Source organism: Taeniopygia guttata, chromosome 20, assembly GCF_048771995.1.
Source record: "Taeniopygia guttata chromosome 20, bTaeGut7.mat, whole genome shotgun sequence".
In the NCBI taxonomy this organism is placed as follows: domain Eukaryota; kingdom Metazoa; phylum Chordata; class Aves; order Passeriformes; family Estrildidae; genus Taeniopygia; species Taeniopygia guttata.
Window position 1 is genome coordinate 8,099,424 of NC_133045.1, and position 19,285 is coordinate 8,118,708.

Sequence of the window (19,285 nt, forward strand, 5' to 3'; positions counted from 1 at the left end):
CGCCACAGCCCGCGTACACCCGTGTGCCGTGAGCCTTCCCGGCTCTTTGAAGCGATGTCCACCACAGCATTTGTGGCTGCAGTATCAATCTTTGACCCGGAGTGTTTTATCTTCCATTAGTAAGCCTTTCTCTGCGCGGAACTGGTTAAGTTAGGGTCAAATCTGGTTCAATACCTTCTTGGCATGCTCAGAGGGCTGGGTTTAAACAGTGGCTGAGACGGAGATGAGGCTGCCTTCCTGAGAGCTCGTCCCTGGGTCACGGCGCAGGGAGCTCTGCCCCGGCCAGGTTTGGCAGGTCTGGGGGTGCCTCTGCCGGGCAGGTCGTGCCCGGCACCGGCGTGGCCGTGGAGCAGCTCTGGGGGCTGGCAGTCACGCGTTGCCTTTTGTTGATTCTAAAAACACGGCTGGTTCTGGTGGGAAGCTGAGCGTGGCTCTGTGCCGGGGAGGTTGCACAGCACACAGCCTCGGTTCCTGCTCCGCGGAAGGAAATCCCATCGGGATAGTCGGCTGTGGCGTGAAAGGACATGCTTTAAAATAAAAGGACTTAAAGAGAGAAAATAAACCGTCCTGAGACTCGGAGCTTGGAATATTAAGCATGAGGCACAGCATGTAAATGACTGGAGAGAGATTGGAAGGCAGTCCCCGAGAAACTGAGCCTGGCTGTAAAATAAGCAGGTTACCGATAGTCTTGCATATATTTACGAGGTTATAAGAGTAGCTTCTTCCCCCCCTGCTCTGCTCCAGCCCTTGCTGTGGGAGGTTGTTCTCCAGGAGGAAGAGCTTCGGTGAAGAAACATTGTCTAGCAATTACAGCCTTGCAGTCTGGGGGGCTTGATTAGTTCCTGGACCTGCCAGTGACTCTCTGTGTTCTTGGACCGGCCAAGGTGGCTGTCAGTACCCGGGATTTCCAGCTTTATAATACAAGGAGTAGTTTTCTAACTCGCAGCGAAGTTGGGAAGCTTAGCAGACACTTGCAGGCACAGTGCTTGAAGATCGTGAATGGAAAGTGGGACAGAAATGTGGAGTGTGAGCCCTGCACATGTGAGTGTCTGCTTCTGCTGGGTAGAAAATATTGGCTGTGAATGTCTGTAGAGCAGCTGTGAATGTTGGACTGTAGATAAGGAGAGAAGCAAGGATTTTGTTTTCCGAACCCTGAGTGGTGCTGGGAGCCCTGCTCCGATGTTTGGGTGTGCCCTGTGAGTGCAGCAGCAGGATCTGACTTCCCCTTGCAGAGAGGAGCTCTGCTGCCTGACCCTTGATCGCTCAGTCCCTTGAACATTGGAAACAAAGCGATGGGACTTTACTGCGGGGTGAGGAGATCTCTCTGGAGAGCTGGGAAAGGCAGGAAGGAGGAGGGCGGCAGCGGCAGTGCTGGGGTTCAGGGTTTGGCTCTGGGCTGGCCACTGGCACTTCCATCTGTGCCACGAGTGGTGTGGAACTGGGGAAAAGGCAGCAGGTCCTGAGACAGGCACTGGTAATGGATTGCATTCTGTTTTCTAATGAAAGTTTCATTTGAAGTTTGTTTACAGGAAAGAAGAAATTAGCAGAGGGAATTCTCCTGAGAACCCAGAGAGGAAAAAGAATGAGCTGCCTGACTTGCAAGCCAAAAGAGGGTGGAAGGGTAGATTACATTTACCGTATTGCTCCGAGTCGTGGCTGTTGCTGCTGTTGAGAAACGCTTCCTTGTTTGGCTGGATGGCGAGCCCCCTGCAAGGCTCAGCCTTCAGCCAGGTTACTGGCATGCAGGGAGATTCAGAGCTCCCACCTAGCCAGAAATTTTGGTCGTGCTCTGGTGTCCTGTGCTTTGAGGCTGGATTTCTTCTGTGCTGTGCTGCTGTCTCTCTGCTCCAGGCTGTGGCTTGGCAGCCACTGCTCTAGATGCTGCTGCTGGGGCCTCCTGTCCCTGGGATTGTCCCTGGTATAAGGAGGCAGTGCCAGCAGTTCATGGGCAGCACTTGGAGGTCACAGTGTTCAGCCTTTGGTCTCTGAGGGGTGTGCTGAGACAGGAGTTTGCTGGTGGCCTCTGGTGTCCCTACAAGCAGCGAGGAATGCAGCCAAGGGCTGGTGCAGGATGCCAGAGCGGGAGTGATGGGGGTGGCCAGAGCCACTCTTGAGGCTGGGGCTTTTCTCTTTCTTTAGTAAAGAGGCCCAAAGGTGTGAGGAATTCCTGGGGCACTGTGGTGTGGGCAGAGCCAGGTGGCTGCCCAGACTCAGCAGGCAGTGGATGCTCTCTCCACAGTTCCCACTGCCAGGAGGGGTTTTCCTGCTGCCACCTGCACGTTTGGCTTTGCATTCTGTTGGGGTGGGCTGTGCGGTGGGAGCTGCGAGATGCCGGGAAGTTCATCCTGTTGGCATTTTGGCCACGGATATTAGTGCTGGAAAGCAGAAAGCTCTGGCTGGAAAGCAGGGGGTGACTTTCTGCTGGTGGCTGAATCCTGGACTGGTGAATGTGTGACAGCCTTGTTTAATTTGAGTCATTTATAGCTTATCAGTTTCTAGTTTGATAGCCAGAGTATTTCTAATAATAGGCGAATGTTATTGCACCTCAAGAGAATTGTACACATTTATAAAGCACTTTACATCGCATGTGCATGCGAGGCATCCTTCGTGTCACTGCTTCTCCCCCGTGTGTGAGTGCACACACGGAGAACGTGATGCCTCCTGGCTTGTGGTTTGGGTGCTGAGGCTGGATGTCCTCTGCACCTGAGCCTGAACGACCTGAAAACATCGTGGGTCGCTCCCCAGGCTCCTCCTCCTCACCGGACAGGTGAGAGACTGTGGGCAGCAAGGACCTTGGCATTTGCATTTGTCTCTTAAGCCTGACGGTAATCTTGAGTAAGCCTTGTGAAGAAGGCCAGATATTAGGGTGGCTGCTTCCCTGCAAATGCTTACAATGAAGAGACTATTTATAGTTTGCAACAGGGAGACCTTTGCAGTTCTGTTCCTGTACGTACAAGATGGAGTTTCTGGAGAGGCAGGATTGCTTTGTGGCTGGTGTGGCAGTGGAGCTGTGCTGAGCAAGGGACAATGTGCCTGTCCCTACCTCCTGCTCAGCTCCACCTGGGCACAGGAGGGCTGCTCAGGGACACCTGGTGGGTCTGGGGTCAGGGTGTCCCTGTGGGGGGCATGCACGGGGCTGCTGAGCCCTGTCCATCTGTCCATCAGTCTGTCCCTTGGTGCGTGCAGGGTTTCACAAGCTGTAAATTCCAGGAAACTCCCCGGGAGGCACATGGAGGGAGCGGGCTGGGGCCAGCACGAGCCCTGAGCCAGCAGATGTGTCTGCAGGGACGAGGAGCTGGGAGGAAAAGCACAAACCTGTCTTTAAAGACATTTGTTTGTTCACAATAAAAAACTATCAGCCAGCGGCAGCCAGACAGGGCCGTTTTTATGAGGAGCAGGCGTAGGTTGGAGGGGTGCTGCCAATTACTGCTTACACGGAAAGGGAGCGGGGATTGTATTTTATCTCAGGACCAGGGGGAGGGTAAAAAAAACAAGAGCAGAGAGGTTTACAAGCCTTTGAAATGTTTCAATCAAAGGAAAGCAGAGTTGAAAGCAGTTCTGGAAACTGGAAACATTTTCGGTGTTCCTTTGCACCCCAGGGCTGTCTGTGCCCCTGGCTTTGGGAGGGGAGCAGGGAGAGGAAGGCAGATAAAGGGATCACCAGAAGGACCGTGTCCATACGGGAACACGTATCTGCTTCCTCCCAAGCTCTGCATTGGGAGAGTTCAGCCTGGGGAGGTCCCACAGCCCCTCCTCTCATTCAGGATCTCAGTGCTGCCTTTATGATGATGGTTTTGAAATCCTGTGGCTGACCTTTCCGGCACTGGAAGCGATCCAAGGGCTGTGTCTCAAAGTACTGTAAAGGTTAGTGAGAAGGGAGAGAGGGAGAGAGAAAATGTCCTTTGAGCTGCAGAAGTGGGAGCGAGGAATGTCATCTATGCCATCGTCAGGGAACAGGCGGCTGGCTGGGGTCCCTGGCCTGAGCTTGGGGTGTCCTTGTCTCACTGTGGACCTCACTCCCCCAGCCCCTTCCCAAGGTGTGTGCTGTCATTTTTGATCAGGAAACAGAGGCAATATCCCTCTGGAGAGGTCTGGAGGAGCCTTCTCTGCAGCATTAGGCAGTGTGGATCTTTGGGGAACCATACCTGTGTTCAGATATGCCCCAGAAGCAGCTCTTGCTGCTGCCAGTGCTCTGGTGATTCCTTGTGTAGCAGATGATTTGACCTCAGAAAAGTCCAAGTTGTTTTATGGAGCCATTTCTTGCCTGTCCTCAGCTCCCCCACACCGCTGCCTCGCCAGGAGCACGCTGGGGTGGATGGAGATTAAAGGGTAAACTCCGGGGCTCAGCCATCCGCTCCTACAGGATGTGAGCTCTTTCTAATTGTCCTCAATTAGAGACAGTGCCATTGCTCAGGCAAGTCTTCAGGCAGGAAGCAGAGCCCTGGTCCCTGCTGGGGTAGCCACCTCGCCCTGCACAGGGAAAGGCTGCTTGCTGTGGCCTTGGGAAGCCCAAGGGGCCAGCAAGGCTTCTCAGGGCGGGGAACAGGAGCTGCCCACCCGATTGTTTTTAGGAAGGAGTGTGCTGAGGAGATGTTAAAGCCAGAGAAAGGAGAAAAGGAAATAGCTCCATGAGTTAACCCTTTCCTGCTTGCCTCCAGGATGAGACATCGGTGAGCAGCGAGGACTTTGATATGAACGACTCCACATGGATCTCAGCTGACCAGCACCTGAACTCCAGCCTGAGCCCCAGCCAGGACGAGAGCATGCGCAGCCCGCAGAACCTGCACGGCCACGAGGACGGTGAGTCCCCGGCAGCGGGAAGAGCCCCACGCCTCTGCCACAGGATGTTTTTGTGACTGATTAAACATTAACCAGTCCTTTCTGATCAGGTGTCCCACCTGTGGGATGGATTTCATATCAGCTCAGAGCTGGCTTCTAGTCCTTCCAATTTAGCCTCTGGGTTCCTGCTCAGCCAGGGCCCTGTCCAGCTCGTAGCTGATGGTCCTTCCGCCTGGAGCTGTCTCCTAGATCCTCCAGAAAGTTGTCACTAAATCCCCTTCTAAGGGGAGGACTCCATTCCCCACATCCTCTTCCCAGGTGATGAGGAGAGCACTGTTAGTTCTGAGCACAGGGAGGATGCCAAGGTTTTGCAGCAGTCACAGGTTTCTGTGTTTGGAAAACTGCACCTTTGACAGGTCTTGCATCCCCCAGGCAAGAAATTGTGAATAATCTGCAGCAGCCACAGCGATGTGGTGCAAGGTGAACGTGGGTGTCTCCTCCCTCGGGGCGGGTGGTTGGAAGGGCTGAAAGCAGCACTCGTGGGCTGGGTGGGAAGAAGAGTTTTGTGAAGAGCGGTGGTGTGTTGCGTCTGTGAAACATGCAAACTTAAAATACAAGAGCAAGTAAATAAGTGGTAGAAGTACGAGTTCAGGTCAGCGTTCATCGCCGTGATGCTTGGGAGGATTCGGTGGTTGGGCTGTTACTGGCTTTTGCTCCAGAGGTTGAATCCCTCATTGTCCCAGCCTGGCTGCTGCTGGGAGTGCAGGGAGGAGCAGAGGAATCTGAGGAGCAACTGAGACTGGGTTGGTCCTGCTTTAAGAAAGGGGACTGGAAAACCACCCCTGAAGGAAGAAAAGGCTTTTGTGCTGGCAGGTCTCCTTGAGGTGGCTTTTAGCTGGTGGTGTGGCCAGTGGCAGGGATGGTAGAGACAGAAGGGGCAACAGGGACACTGCTCTCTTGAGTCCCAGGGACAGCAAGGCCACTGCTTTCTTCAGTCTGGTGAGTTGTGGCATTTCCATTGCAAATCTGCAATTTTTGGGAAAGTGCTGGTTTTCCCTAGGCAGCCCCAGCGCCGGAGCCAGGCAGCCTTGGTGAGGATGTGAAACCTGACTGCACAGCACTGCATCCCGCCGGTGGGATGGGCACTTCTGCTTGCCCAGGGCCCCAGGGGCCTGTGTCTTGGCAGGAGGAAGAGTGTTTTGGTGATGACACAGTTGCTCCCATGGAAGCTTTTGGCTCTTCAGGACTAGGCTGCAGCCTCCACTCCAACAAGCTCAGCCTTTCATCCCTGCGACCAGACTGGGTCTCTCTGTACCCCCTGAACTTTGCCATTCTCCCATTGGGACATTTCAGGCTTGTGACTTAGCCCTCACCAATGAATTCCCAAGTCTCATTTACAATCTAGAATGACACAGTTTTGATCCCTATGCTGAACACTATTATTCAACAGGACAGTAATTTAATAGGGGACTCAGGTATTTAGGCAAATCAAGATGTTCTCACTAAATCTAAATCCTCTCTCTCTCTCTGTGCCCTCTTAGGAATTGCTTCCAATTTCTCATGCCCTGTGGTTTTCCTTCAGAAGCAGGTGTCCTCTTTGGGGCTCTTCTTGGCTCCTTTAATTTCTTTTGTAAGGTTCAGTGATGAGAAATAAAGCAGAAATAGTCCCATAGGAATACAAGTGTCCCTGGTGTCAGCATCAGCTGAACTGGGTAGACTTTGGTGGATCAGAAGTGATGGTGTCAAAAAAATAAGCAAGCCAAGCCCAGGGTGACAAATGAGACCCATACAAAAAAACCCAGGAATTACAATTTTCACCAGGCTGGCACACTTCAGAAGCATTTTGTGGACTGAGGTTTTGTGCCTATGGGAATGTCCATGATCTGTATTAGAGCTCTAAATACGGACTGATGCTGCCTCATGTCAGTCCTTCTGCCAAACCAATGCTCCCACCCAGGAATGGAGCACACACAAGAGTGGGAAGGGAAGAAGGACAGTGGGGTAACCCAGGAGGGCAGTGGGTGGTTAAGGGAACAGAGCACAGAGCAGAGGAGCGTGTTTTGAGAGGAAAAGCAGATTACTGCTGTGGGGAAAGGAATGTGCACAATCAAAGTCTCCACCACTCTTCAGTTTCCTTTTCTCTCAACCTATGAAAGCTCTTTTTTTTTGGAAACAAATGTGTTTTCCGGGTTCGCACAAGCTTGCTAAAGCTGTGCAAAAAATGTGAGTAATCAGCCCAGTAATAAGCTGTGGAGCCTCCTTGGAGCCCAGTTGGCCAAGCTGCTGGCACAGTGTGCCTGCACTGGGGCAGCCCAAGTACTCCAAGGTTTGCCCACATCTCCTGTGCTCAGCTGTCCCCAGTGCCCTGCATGAGTCCTGCAGAGCTCCAGACAGTGCTAAAGTGAGCCCCACACAGCCCCTGCAGCCAGGCTGGGCTCAGCTCTGGGCATCCTGGAGCTGCAGAGGGATCTGGTTGCACACCACATCCTTCAGCTGGGAGCTTGTTCAGGACTGGATACTCTCCACCTTCAGGAAAACCTTTTGAGTTACTAAATTGGTCCTGCCTGCTGCTGTTTGATGGGTGCGATGCTTGGAGTGTGTCTTCAGTGAAAGGCTTGCTAAAGTATAAAGTTTTAATGAAGAGTTGCCTAGTAGGAGAGCAGTATCGTCTGACACGCTTGTTAAAAAGTCTTGTTTAAAGGACCAAAGCACCAGCTCCAGGTCTTTTCAAGGCCTGGGAGTGGCAAGTGCTCTTCTGTGGCATGGAGTAGTGCTGTTTGAAATCCAGAGAGGCAGGAGAGCAGGGAATTGTCGTCCCATGCTTTGATAAACAGGTACCTGCTAAATCATCAGAGGCCTAAAAAGCAGCTGGGACAAAAGCCAACACCTTCATTGTCCAGGGTGCCCAGAAACCTTGGGCCAGAACAGCCATGCTACAGCTGGTGTCAGCCCTGGAACTGCAGGGAGAGCAAAATACATCAAAAGACGTGGGTGGGTCATGGACAGAGCAGGCGCTGTCAGGAGAACCAGGGTCCCTGCTGGCTCAGTGGGCACACGGTGGGACTTGGGACACAGCCCTGAGCAGCAGCACTGAACACACACACTCGCTCCTTCCATTTTCCTTTGTTACTCATCCTGCGGGCCCCAGCACGGAAAACATGAAGCTCCCAGCAACATCCCTTCCCAGTCGGATGTTGCTCACAGCGTACGTGCCCACAGGAAGCCGACGGCTGCCCAAAGCAGCAGCAAGATCAACACAAACTCTGCTGCTGAAGCGGAGCTATTGTGCCGGACATCCTGGAGGGACACGTCTGCAGGAGCCAGCACACACCAGGAGCAAAGGGACCCTGGGTACTGCGCCATCCTGCTGTCTGAGCCCACCTCCCTTCCTGAAGGCATCCCATGCACGGGCCCAGCTGAGCGCAGGTCCCAGGCCCTGGCACTGTGTTGCTGTGGCAGTTGGAGCTGGGCTCTGTCCATCTTCAGAGCCTGTCTGCTTCCACAGGCGAGCACTGCATTACAGACCTCCCAGTTCGGTCTGGTGTGAGGGGCTGAGCGGGGTATCCCACCACAGGAGTGCTGGGTATTCCACCCCAGGCCTGCTGTGACTTTCTGGTGAGTGCAATGCCCTTGAAAGTAAAGCAGGAGTCAGACCCCAAACCTCAGTGTGTGACGTGGAAAAGTGCTTGAACTCATACAGAAGAGCCTCTGTCTTGCCCACTAACAGGATCCACCTTGCCTTGTCCCTGTGCATCCTGCTGTACATCCTGCTCTACTGCCCAGGAGTAGTGCTCAGCCCACAGGCAGGGCTTGCTGCTCCCCAGCCTCTTTTGAAGAGCAGGGAAAACTCCTGGGTGTATGGTGTGCTACTCTGTGTGGGGAACATGGGGTTGCTTCATGGCACCATGTTGGACTGATCCCCTTCTGAGATTCCCACCACGTGCCATCCTCGCTTGACTGGCAGCATCCCTGCTGAGTCTGTTCTGCCCGGAGCAGCAGTGGCTAATCCAGACCTTGGAGAAAGGACTTTCTTAACCTACTTAACTCTGAAGGCACACACTTCTTGGAGGCATCCCTTGAGGCAGCTGGCTGGGAAGGCTTCTGGGTGTTGGGGACATTCCTCAGGAGTGCTACAAGGAGGGACCTCAAGGACGTGTGGATAAGCATTATTTCCAGATTCTGTTCCAGGGGCTGGTAGGGTGTGTCACTCCTCTGGACACCTTGCCTTGGGATGTCAGGGATGGCACAGAGCTGTCCCCAGCACTCTGCTGGTATGGCACATGTCCCACAGCTCTGGGGCACACTGCTGGCACTTGATGAGATGCCCATGATGTGTTGCACATCACCAGCTCCCCTGAACCAGCAGTCTAACAGAACTTTTTGGGGAGGAGCAGCCTCTTGCCCACTGCTGACCAGAAGCCAGGCTCCATTCCCAAGTGATGTCCCACTCCACAACTGAACTTCTGACAGCTGGCACTGACCATGGGGCAGTGGAGCCCACCTCACTGTGCCCTCACAGGGTCACTGCTGCAGCACTGGGTGTCACACAGCTCTCAGGGCTTTCATCAGCCAGCCTAGCCCTGCTCCAGGTGAATACAAATACCCTTTGTAAGCCACAGGGTAGAGCCCAGCAGACCATGGGCAGCTGTCTGTTGGCTGGCTAATGCAGGAGGTGGCCTGTGAGCCCCAAGACACTTGCTTAGCCCAGGATGCAAAATCCTTACTCTTTCCAGGGCTTCTTGCACCAGTGTTGAAATTTGGCCCCCTAGAGCCTCAGCTCTAAACAAGTCTAGGATCAGCTGCCAGGCCTTACTACAACTAGACACAGTCTTATCTCATTTTCATTAAGGATATATTTCCTCTTTCTCCAGGGTGTCCCCCTGCCATGCTGGCTCCACAGCAGGAGTCAACAAACGTGTACCTGCCTCACCTGAGCAGTCTGGGCTGGTGACTCCATTCCCGTCACCTCTTCCAGGGGCAGCATCTGCTCCTCCCAAGCAAAGGCCCTGGCCCATGATAAACACCCTCCTTTTGGTGTCCTTTGAAAGTTGTCCTTCCCTGCTGCCAGGCTGGGGAATGCAGCAGGGATGCTGTGAGGCTGTGGTGGCTTTCCCAGCCTGGTACACTGAGCTTGGCTCCAGCTCTCTCATGGCTGGTGCAGGCACTGCCAAGTCAGTCAGTTCATCCTGCTGGTGCCCAGAGCAGGATTTTGAGGCTCTCTTCATTAATCTGGAGCAGAGAGGATCACCAGGCTATGGGCAGCCAGCACCACCTGTGTCCCTCCCTTCCTCCCCAGATTGAGTACCCCCAACCAGAGGGGTGAGTGGAGAGAGCAGGGTGAGCCCCACAGTGCTAGAGGACAGTCCCTAAAGGACTGGGGGTGCACAGCATGGTCTCTCTGGTGGTAGATCTGTGTTGGAGGCACCAGCTTGGCATGAATCCGGCCCAGACCCACCAAACTCGTTTGTTTGGCGTGGGGAGAGGCAGTGCCCAGGCAGCATGGGGCCAGGGCATGTCCCCTCCCTGCAGCAGGATCCGGGTGGCTGCCAGCAGCAGTGGCACAAGGAGAGGCTTGGTCTGTGCCACCTCCTTCCTCAGTGTGAGCAAGGGCCAGCTCCTTGCTCAAGCATTCCTTGAGCTGCAAGGTGGCTGGAGGAGCAGCAGTGGGAGGGAAGGAACAGTGTTTGGGAGGAGAAGGGAAAACCGAGGGACAGAGAGTGTTTGTGACAAGGCTGCTCTGTGCAGCGGGAACTGACGAGCTTTGGTGCATGGGAAAATGTCCAGCACGGGGCTGGCGCGGTGAGATCCCAGTGCCGGAGGGAGCTGCTCCCCGGGGCTGGGCAGTGGAGCCGGGGGGAGACGGCACTGGGGGGCACCTTTCATGGCAGGGGACAGGGAGGCGGTCGCACAGCGCTGCCTTGTCCGGCCAAGCTCTCCCTGCAGACGTGCATTGTGTCCGGCCCTGCCAGATGTCTGCCTCGTCAAGGGCTCTGGTCGAGGCAGGGACCCAGGGAGGGAGTGTGCAGGGTGGACACTTTGTCTGAGACATAACGAGGTTTGCCTTAGCGAAGGAAGACAGGAAATAAAGCGTCTTAACTGGAACCTGGCCAGCCCCAGTGCACTGCAGCCCTCAGCCACGTTGCTTTTTTCCTTCTTATGCATCTTGGAGGCAAATGCGGGGCAGGACCTGGAGAAAATGGGCTCCATGCTCTGACTGTGTGAGCAGTGCGGGGCCAGGGCCTCTGCTGCCACTTACCACCCAGTCGTGGGTGCAGGATCCCTGCGGTGGTGGTCCCTTGCCCCTAATGAGTGTGGCTCTAACACCCAGCAGTGGCCCCCCCACGGGGCCCCCATTCCCACTCGGTTTCTCTAATTTGTATTAAGTATCCCTTCCTCGCAGGCTTTCCTCCTCCCCTTCTTCTCCCTTCTTGTCTCTTTTGTGAGTGAATAATTTATGGCACTTTTCATCTTCCTGGCTGTTGTTCCAGGCGGGCGGCGGTGGGATGCTCTGTGCCCTCCTGACAGCCACTCCCAGGCTGGGTGTGCAGCTCCATCCTTTTCCGGTGCCACGGCAGGCTGGAAATGGGACAGACCCACCCGCAAGCCACAGGAAGACTCAGGTGTGGCAGAACCACTGCCATCACCCATGGAGCCATAGCAGGCAGGGCAATGGCTGGTGGGTCCATGATGGCCCACGACGCCCCAAGGGTCACTGGTGGGACCTGGCATGGCTGTGACACCCACAACCGCCCAGGCAGGTGGGCAGCAGCAGGGAGGGCTGCTCCAAGGCCAGCCAGGGGTCCCATGGCAGCAGGATGTGGGCAGAGCCGGGTGGACCCCGGCCCACTGCACGGTGCGGGGCTGCGGCGAGGTTTCCGTGGGCCGCTGGCTCTTACATAAGCTCATTGTTTCTGAGTCAAAAGAGGTTTTGTCTCCGCTCTGGAGATGTGACAGGAGGAGGAACAATTTGCCCCATTCATCTTTAACTCTGCTCTGGAGAGTGGTGCGGTGCCCTGTGCCGGCAGAGACGTTAAACCCAACCACTTCCCTGCCATAAAATCTCCCGGGGAGCAGGTGTTGGAAATCGCCCCTTCCCCTCCTGATCTCCTCAAATCCAGCGCCACAGAAATCAAGGATAATCCAGCAGCCTCTTCAAAATGAAAACGCTGAGCCCTGATTAATTCATTTAATAAGTGACTGATCCCCTCCTCCCCCAGCACCGCGGCCCAAGGAGCCATTTTGCTTCTTGCTCTCCTGGGCTGATGCCGGGGAGATGCCGGGGCTGCAGCAGAGGCACCAGGCTGCTCCCACAGCCACCTCACCAGCCTCCCCACGTGTCTTGTCATGGTCTGGCCTCTGCAGAGGGGCCAAAGAGGGCAGCACTCCGTGGAGCTCAGGGCCAGCTGCCTCTGTTGGGCTCTCCAACCTCACCTCTCCTGCACAGTGCCAGGGGCTGCTCCAGCTCCATGCAGCCCATGGAGCCCCAGCTCGAGGGGATTAAACAGGAGAACGAAATAGTCCCGTTTTCCAACCGAAAGATCAAACCGGTTAGAAGTGACATTGTTTTTGCAGTTCCATCTGCTTCAATTAGGGCACGGGGGTGGAGCAGGGGGGCTCCCAATTATCCTCATTAGAGGGGCTCCTCGTGCAGCCAAGCTCCAGCCGCGAGCAGGGAGCTCACCAGGCTCGTGCTGGTTGATAATGAATATATTCATGGCTGCGCAGCCTGGCCTTGCTCGCCTGCTGCTGCTGGAGCCCTGCTCCTGACATGTGCTTTGGGCACTGCTGGGAGATGTGGAAAACCTCTCCAAGCTCCGGAGCTTGGCGGGTTTTGCTGAAACGGAGCGTGGTCAACACAGCCCCACCACTGCTCAGAGTCCTGACACAGCTGCCAAAGCAATGCAGGAGCCTAAATCTGGTCCCAGCACCCAAGGTGGGAATGTTCCTCCTCCCTCTGTCCCAGATCCCACTCCCCAGCTCTTCTCAGGAATGACTGTGGGCTGGAGATACCCCAGTGAAGCTGCCCAGGGAGCAGCCCCATCCCCATCCCCATTCCCATCCCTGGCCAATCCATCCCAACAAGGAGACTACAGCTCCCTCCTGAGCTCATCTGCATTTTCAAGCTGGCTGAGGCCATTCCCACTTGCACCCAAGGACTCACCAGTTTGAATTTGTGGCCGTTTGTCTGCTTGCAATAGTGAGATTAACCCACCGCTTTGTGTGTGGAGTTCTGGGAGAGCATAACATGTAAAAATACGAAAGTAAGAAAACAACTGTAGCTCATGGGTTTAAAAACCTCATTGTTTACGTACATCCACCCTCGTATAAATTAAATTGTTCTTTTAGTAGGTGCTGGCTACTGATATTAGATTCCCATTTCATTTCCTTATCCCACCTGGCAGGTTCCTAGAGACATCTTCCTCTTTGTTTGCAATATCTTTTGCCTGTAGCAAACCCAGGGTTCGTAAATGCAGCAGCATCAAGTGGAAACCTGACGTGCAGCTGCTGCTGTGTGTGTTTTGTGTGACACAAAAGAAAACCTGAGACGTGGAGGAATCGGGGCGGTCCAGGTGTCACCCCCAGGATCCTGTCTGGTGTCAGCAGCCGGTGCAGGACTGCCTGCAGGAATGGGGGGGGTTGGAGTTGGAGGCTGTGAGGGGGCTGGAGGTGCATGGGCAAGGGCAGAGTGAGATGCCCAGGGGGAGTGGGAGTAGTTAAGGCAGACTGGGGATGCTCATAGCAGGTTGAGGATGCTTTCATCCCTGCAGGGGTGCCCAGAGGTGGTTGGGGATGCCCAGGATAGGTTTGGGGATGTGCAGGTCAGGTTGGGCATGTTCAGGGCACCTGCACATTCTTCTCTCAGGTGCCACCTCTCTTGGTGCCCTTGCCTGGCAGGGATTTTGTGCCATGGTGGGCCCCAGCCCTGCTGGTGTGGGCAGCCATGCCAGGGGAGCTGAGGGAGGAGGTCCCCACCATCATCCTGGCCACGGTGCCGATTGGCCCAGCGCTGTTGCTGTGGCTGTGCCCAGGCCGATGGCAGGCCTGGCCTACAGCTCGTGCCTCCCTGCACGGGAATAATTCTCCTTAATCCTTCCAAGAGGCATCGCTGGATGAGACTGGAGCCTCCCTCTGGGAGCCCCATCTCCCCTGGCGCAGAGAGCAGTGCTGGGGGAGGGACAGCCGCCATCCTGGGCAGGGAGGCCTCTGTGCCCCCAGCCACCTGCCCGCTCCTGCTGGGGCCACAGCCAAGCCAGCATTGCTCCTGCACCCGTGCTGAGGGACAGCAAAACCCTGGGGTACTCAGCACCAGACCAGTGCCTGGGCCAGGAGGGGTGTGGGGGCAGGGGGTGGCAATGCCCCCGACATCCTGCCCCTCCGGATGCAGCAGGAACATGTGGATGTGGTCTGCAGCCGCCCACTGCAGCCCCACCATTGCAAACACTGGGACAGGAGAGCTCGTTTTGGATAGGTGGCTTGGAGGGTGCCCCTGGATAAGTGCTGGCTGGAGCCCCGCACTCCCTGGCACAGAGAGCTGGCACCGAGGGCTTTTGGCAGGACCCGGCCCCGTGGTGGGGCGGGTGACGCCTGCCACCGGCCTGGAGCACCCGGCACATAAACACCACCCCGGGATTAGGTCAGCTCTGGTCATCGCTCAGACGAATAAGTGGATCAGCACAAGGGAAAGGAGGGGGAGGGAGCTCTGCTGAGCGAGGAGCTCCAGTAGGGACCTTTTAATTTAGGGGCTCATGGGGCCAGGAGCCGCCTTGGCGCAGGCGCGAGGCCGGGCAGCGAGCGCTGGCGCCCGTGGCGGGTGACTGGGGACACGCGGCCGCGGTCCCGGCCGGCCCCGCGGTCAGCTGGGATGCCCGAGTGTCCTCAAGTGTGTTTATTTTAATGGATACAAAGTCCTGGGCCACCACTGGGTCACCTCAGCACTCGCCCAGCCTCACAGGAAAGTTTCCCGCAGGTGCTGGCAGGGGGAGGAGGAGGAGGAGGGTGGGTGGCAGCAGCTGGGCACCATCCCGCCGCCCTGCGCCTGCACACCTTTGGACCTGGCGCTCGTGGGCCAGGAGCCATCGGCGCGGGGTTGTGGCCACCCCACAGCCCCGGCCCATTGTCCCAGGGTGGCCGGGCCAGGCGCGGGGACAGCCATCTGCTCCTCGCTGCCGACAGCTTCTTTGTTCGGCGCACGCTGGCGCAGGAAGCGGCTCCCACGTGCTTCGCCCTTTCCCTCTCGCGGAGGCACCTAATGAAATAAAGGATTTACTGCGGCAAGGGGGAGGGAAGGGAACAGGCTGAGCAGTTTGAAATGTCGTGCCTGGCCCCAGGGCTGGGCTCCCTGGCCAGGTGCAGGCAGGGTGGGTGCAGGCAGTGCTGGGCTCTCTGCCACTGCTGGGCTGTTCTTTGGGAGCTGCCGTGGTGGGAGCAGGCGCAGGCAGGGGGATGGTGCCAGGGCCTGGGGTATGAATGCAGCCAAGATCTGTGCACTGGGTGTGCGTGGCACCACCATTGTCAGGGCCCTGACCTGTTTGTGTGGTGGGGAATAGGTCTTGCATGTGCTGTGGGGATGGCTCTAGGGCATGTGGAAACTGGGAACAGGAGTGTCCATGTAGCATATAGGTCACTTGGGCTTTGAGTGAGGCAGGAAGGACATCGTGCAGCCCCTGTCCCCTCCCTGCAGCTGCACGCCAAGGAGAAACCTTGCTGGGTGGTGCCAGCTGTGAGCAGAGCTCTTAATGCTGCTTCCAGGCACCATGGATTCAGGGTTTTCCCCCCCAAGTGAGCCTGTCCTCGTGTGTCATCCCCATGACCCAGCACTCTGCAGAACTGCATGTCCCTTAACCACCAGTGCTGGAACTTGTCACTTCCCACTGCACCCTGGCCCAAACTGGGCCAGGAGGATGGCAGGAGACCTGGCAGGGAGAGGCAGTGCCCCTTTCTCCTCCCTGCAATGCAAACAGAAACTGAAAAGGACCAAATTCCAAAGTTCTTATTCAAGCCCAGGCACCATGGCCAAGGGCAGAGGCGTGGGGACTGTCACCTGCGGAGGGATGGGTGGCTCGGGTGTGGGGCACGGCAGCACCTGGTGTGCTTTGAGGATGAGGGAGTGGATCCCTGTGACCATGGTCTTACAGGCATGGACACCAGCACCTGTATTCCATCTGCTGCATCCCAGGGCCCAAAGCGCAGCAGTGCCAGTCTGGCTCCCAGTGGGAACTCAACCACCAAGTGAGCCCAGAGCAGCTTCGGGAAGGTGGTTATAGGGTGCCAGGGGGGTGACCAACATCCTTCCTTGCAGATGACTCCTCGTCAGAGAGCTGCAGCGGGAATGGCTCCTCCACCCTGAACCCCTCCACCTCCAGCAGCACGCAGGGCGACAGCGCCTTCCCCGAAATGAACGGCAATGGCACCACAGCCCCCATGGACTTCACCGCCTCCGCTGACGACCAGCCCATCAACCTCTGCGACAAGCTCACACCTGCCCACATCACCCCTTCCTACCAGTCTGACAGCTGCAGTGCTGACGGGCTGCGCAGCAGGGTCAAGTACGGGGTGAAGACCACAGCAGAGGTACGGCTCGGGGTGCCCTGGGAGAGCCATGCCCCACACCCCAGCTGCCCCAGAGCTGGGCACTGCAGTGGGCTCACCTCACCCCTGACCAGCTGTGCCACAGCCACCATGTGACAGGAGCCCATTCATGCTGGCTCAGGCAGTGTTTTCCACAGGATCAGGCAGAGCCGTGGCCCCAGCAGCCAGAGCTGGCATTGGGCCACCAGGTTATCACAGGCTTGCTGAGGCCACCATGCTCCCCCCTGCCCAAAGCAGGCAGGAGGTGACACGCAGGGGAGCCTGGCCATGGGTTCATCTCCCTGGGTTGCAGGGGGACCTTCAGGAGAGGGGACAGACATGGCAAGACAAGAAGAAAGGGCAGGTGCATGAGGTGAGAGCTGCTGGTGGTAACCCCTGTCTCCTCTCAGTCCCCGCCATACAGCTCTGGCAGCTATGACTCCATCAAGACAGAGGTGAGCGGCTGTCCCGAGGACCTGACTGTCGGCAGGGCCCCCACGGCTGATGAAGATGATGATGACCACGACGACCATGAAGACAATGATAAGATCAATGACTCGGAGGGGATGGACCCGGAGAGGCTAAAGGCCTTCAATGTAAGGAGAGCTCCACAGGGAGGGTGAGCCTGCCTGCCTTCCATCTCAGGGTTCACACCACCTGTCTTCTCATTTGCAGATGTTCGTGCGCCTTTTTGTGGACGAGAACCTGGACCGGATGGTTCCCATCTCCAAGCAGCCCAAGGAGAAGATCCAGGCCATCATTGAGTCCTGCAGCCGGCAGTTCCCTGAGTTCCAGGAGCGGGCACGCAAGCGCATCCGCACCTACCTCAAGTCCTGCCGTCGCATGAAGAAGAACGGGATGGAGATGGTGAGTGGCCACCCCAGTGCCCTGCCCTTAGCTCCAGTGCCCAGGGCAGCACATACATCCCTGAGCATCTTCTCTGCTGTGTCCCTGCAGACCAGGCCCACGCCGCCTCACCTGACCTCAGCCATGGCGGAGAACATCCTGGCCGCCGCCTGCGAGAGCGAAACACGGAAAGCAGCCAAGAGGATGCGGCTGGAGATCTACCAGACCTCCCAGGTACAGTGCTGGCAGCTGGGGGTGGGCAGGGAACAGAGCTGATAGTGTCCTATGATGGGGTCAAAAGCCTGAAAGTCTGAGGGGCTGCAGATCAGAACCCTGTGGTGTGTCCTGCGACTCAGGCCAGTGGGGATGGGAATGCTGGTTTGGATTGGGCACACTGCAGCCACAGGACCAGGCATCCCTGCACTGTCCATCCTGCTGGCCACAGGCTCAGGACAGCCAGGCTCCTTGCTGGAGTAGGTCTGTGTTTCCCCTGTGCAGGACGAACCCATCGCTCTAGACAAGCAGCACTCCAGAGACTCCACAGCCATCACCCACTCCTCCTACTCACTGCCAGCTTCATCTTACTCCCAAGACCCAGTCTACATCAATGGAAGCCTGAACTACAGCTACCGTGGCTACGGGTCCCTGGGGGGCAGCCTGCAGCCCCCTGCATCCCTCCAGACGGGCAACCACAGTAATGGTGAGTGGCTGTGCCAGGGGCACGGGGAGCCCACCCTGGCTCTGCCTCTGCCCCAGTGCACCAGGGGCTCCTGGCATCCCCCACTGTGGGGTTGAGCTGGTTGCTGGAGGAGAGGCAGGGGCTGCTCCCAGTCCTGGCAGCACCTCTCCCACACTGCACAGAGCTGCTCCAAAATCCCCTCTTGTCCCTTCTGTCTGGTGGCTCTGCTCACGTCATCAGCAGGTGGTTAATTGTTGAACTGCACTTGGAAGGACGGTTTGGGTGGCACTGGTGGAGGGAAGGAGTGTCACTTATAAAAAAAAGGAGAATTCATACCAGATTCTCTGTTAATTATTAACAGGGGCGGGCGCCTATCGCTGTCCCGATCTCGTGCTGGTATGAGCCGTTCTGCTCTCGGGGATGGGGACAGGGTGGGGGGCACAGCCATAGCTCAGGAGGACTCTGAGGGGCTGGGGACTGCCTGGGAACAGTTGAGAAAACAGGACTGATGCTGCAGGGCAGGAAGGTGGAAGGGGAGTGTAGGCAGAGATTGAGATTAGGAGGAAGTGAGCAGAGCAGAGTATCCTGGGCCAGAGCAGGGCACACAGGAGGGCCCCAAGGTACCTGGTGACTCGTCCACACCTGGAGTGAGAGGTATGGGATGAGACCAAGTGCTCCTTCTGGCTCTGTCCTGCAGCAGTGGTGGCAGGAGGGGCTGGATCCCTTGCCAGTCCTTGTCCAGGCCTTCTGCAATCCCTGGGTTGCCATTGCCTGTCCTGGTGCACTCTGAGCCTGCCCCAGCCCACCCGGACGGGGAGCCAGGATTTGGAAGGATGTGATTTCCGGAGGCCTGAGAGATGCCTGTCTGGGATTAACTCTTATCATCCCTTCCTAATGCTTCTTAACCCTGAATAAAGATCCTGTCCCAGCCTCCAGCTGCTGAGACCTAATCCTCACCGCAATGGTTCCTCCCCAGAACAGCACAAGCACCCGGTCCCCACTGCCAGGCACCCTCCTTCGGCTCCTCCACGTGAGACACTGAACATGCAGGAAGGTCCCTGGAGGAGCAAACAGGCCCTGGGTGCAGCACCCAGCAACACCTCACCTTCCTTCTTTCTAGGGGATTTTTAAACCTCTGTTTTGCAGCTGTATTTTCCCCAAGCTCTTGCCCAGTCCTTCAGAGGGAAGAGCACTCTGCAAGGAGCTGCATCTTCTCCTCCCGCTGAGCAGAGGCCCCACAGGGCTTTGCTGCCCAGAAGTGTCTTCACCCTCCATCCCCCACCTCAGGCAATTCTTGCTCAAGCCCACATCCCTGCTCCCAGCTCCTTCCTCCTTGGTGAGCTGGGAAACAAGCTCAGGCTCAGTTTACTGCTGCCTTTTCTGCCCAGTGAAATTGCTTTCGCATGAGAGCCT

At 56.7% G+C, this 19,285-nt stretch overlaps 1 protein-coding gene across 3 annotated transcripts in view; it reads left to right on the plus strand.

The window, feature by feature from the left end:
* NOL4L (nucleolar protein 4 like) overlaps positions 1-19,285 on the plus strand; it is a 63,924-nt gene that overhangs the window by 38,117 nt on the left and 6,522 nt on the right. For all 3 annotated transcript variants that reach the window (XM_030288992.4, XM_030288994.4, XM_030288993.4), the window contains 6 exons: positions 4,659-4,800; positions 16,079-16,350; positions 16,758-16,943; positions 17,023-17,214; positions 17,305-17,427; positions 17,692-17,893. In XM_030288992.4, the coding sequence (XP_030144852.1) occupies positions 4,659-4,800; positions 16,079-16,350; positions 16,758-16,943; positions 17,023-17,214; positions 17,305-17,427; positions 17,692-17,893 (1,117 nt within the window). The remainder of the gene's footprint in view (positions 1-4,658; positions 4,801-16,078; positions 16,351-16,757; positions 16,944-17,022; positions 17,215-17,304; positions 17,428-17,691; positions 17,894-19,285) is intronic.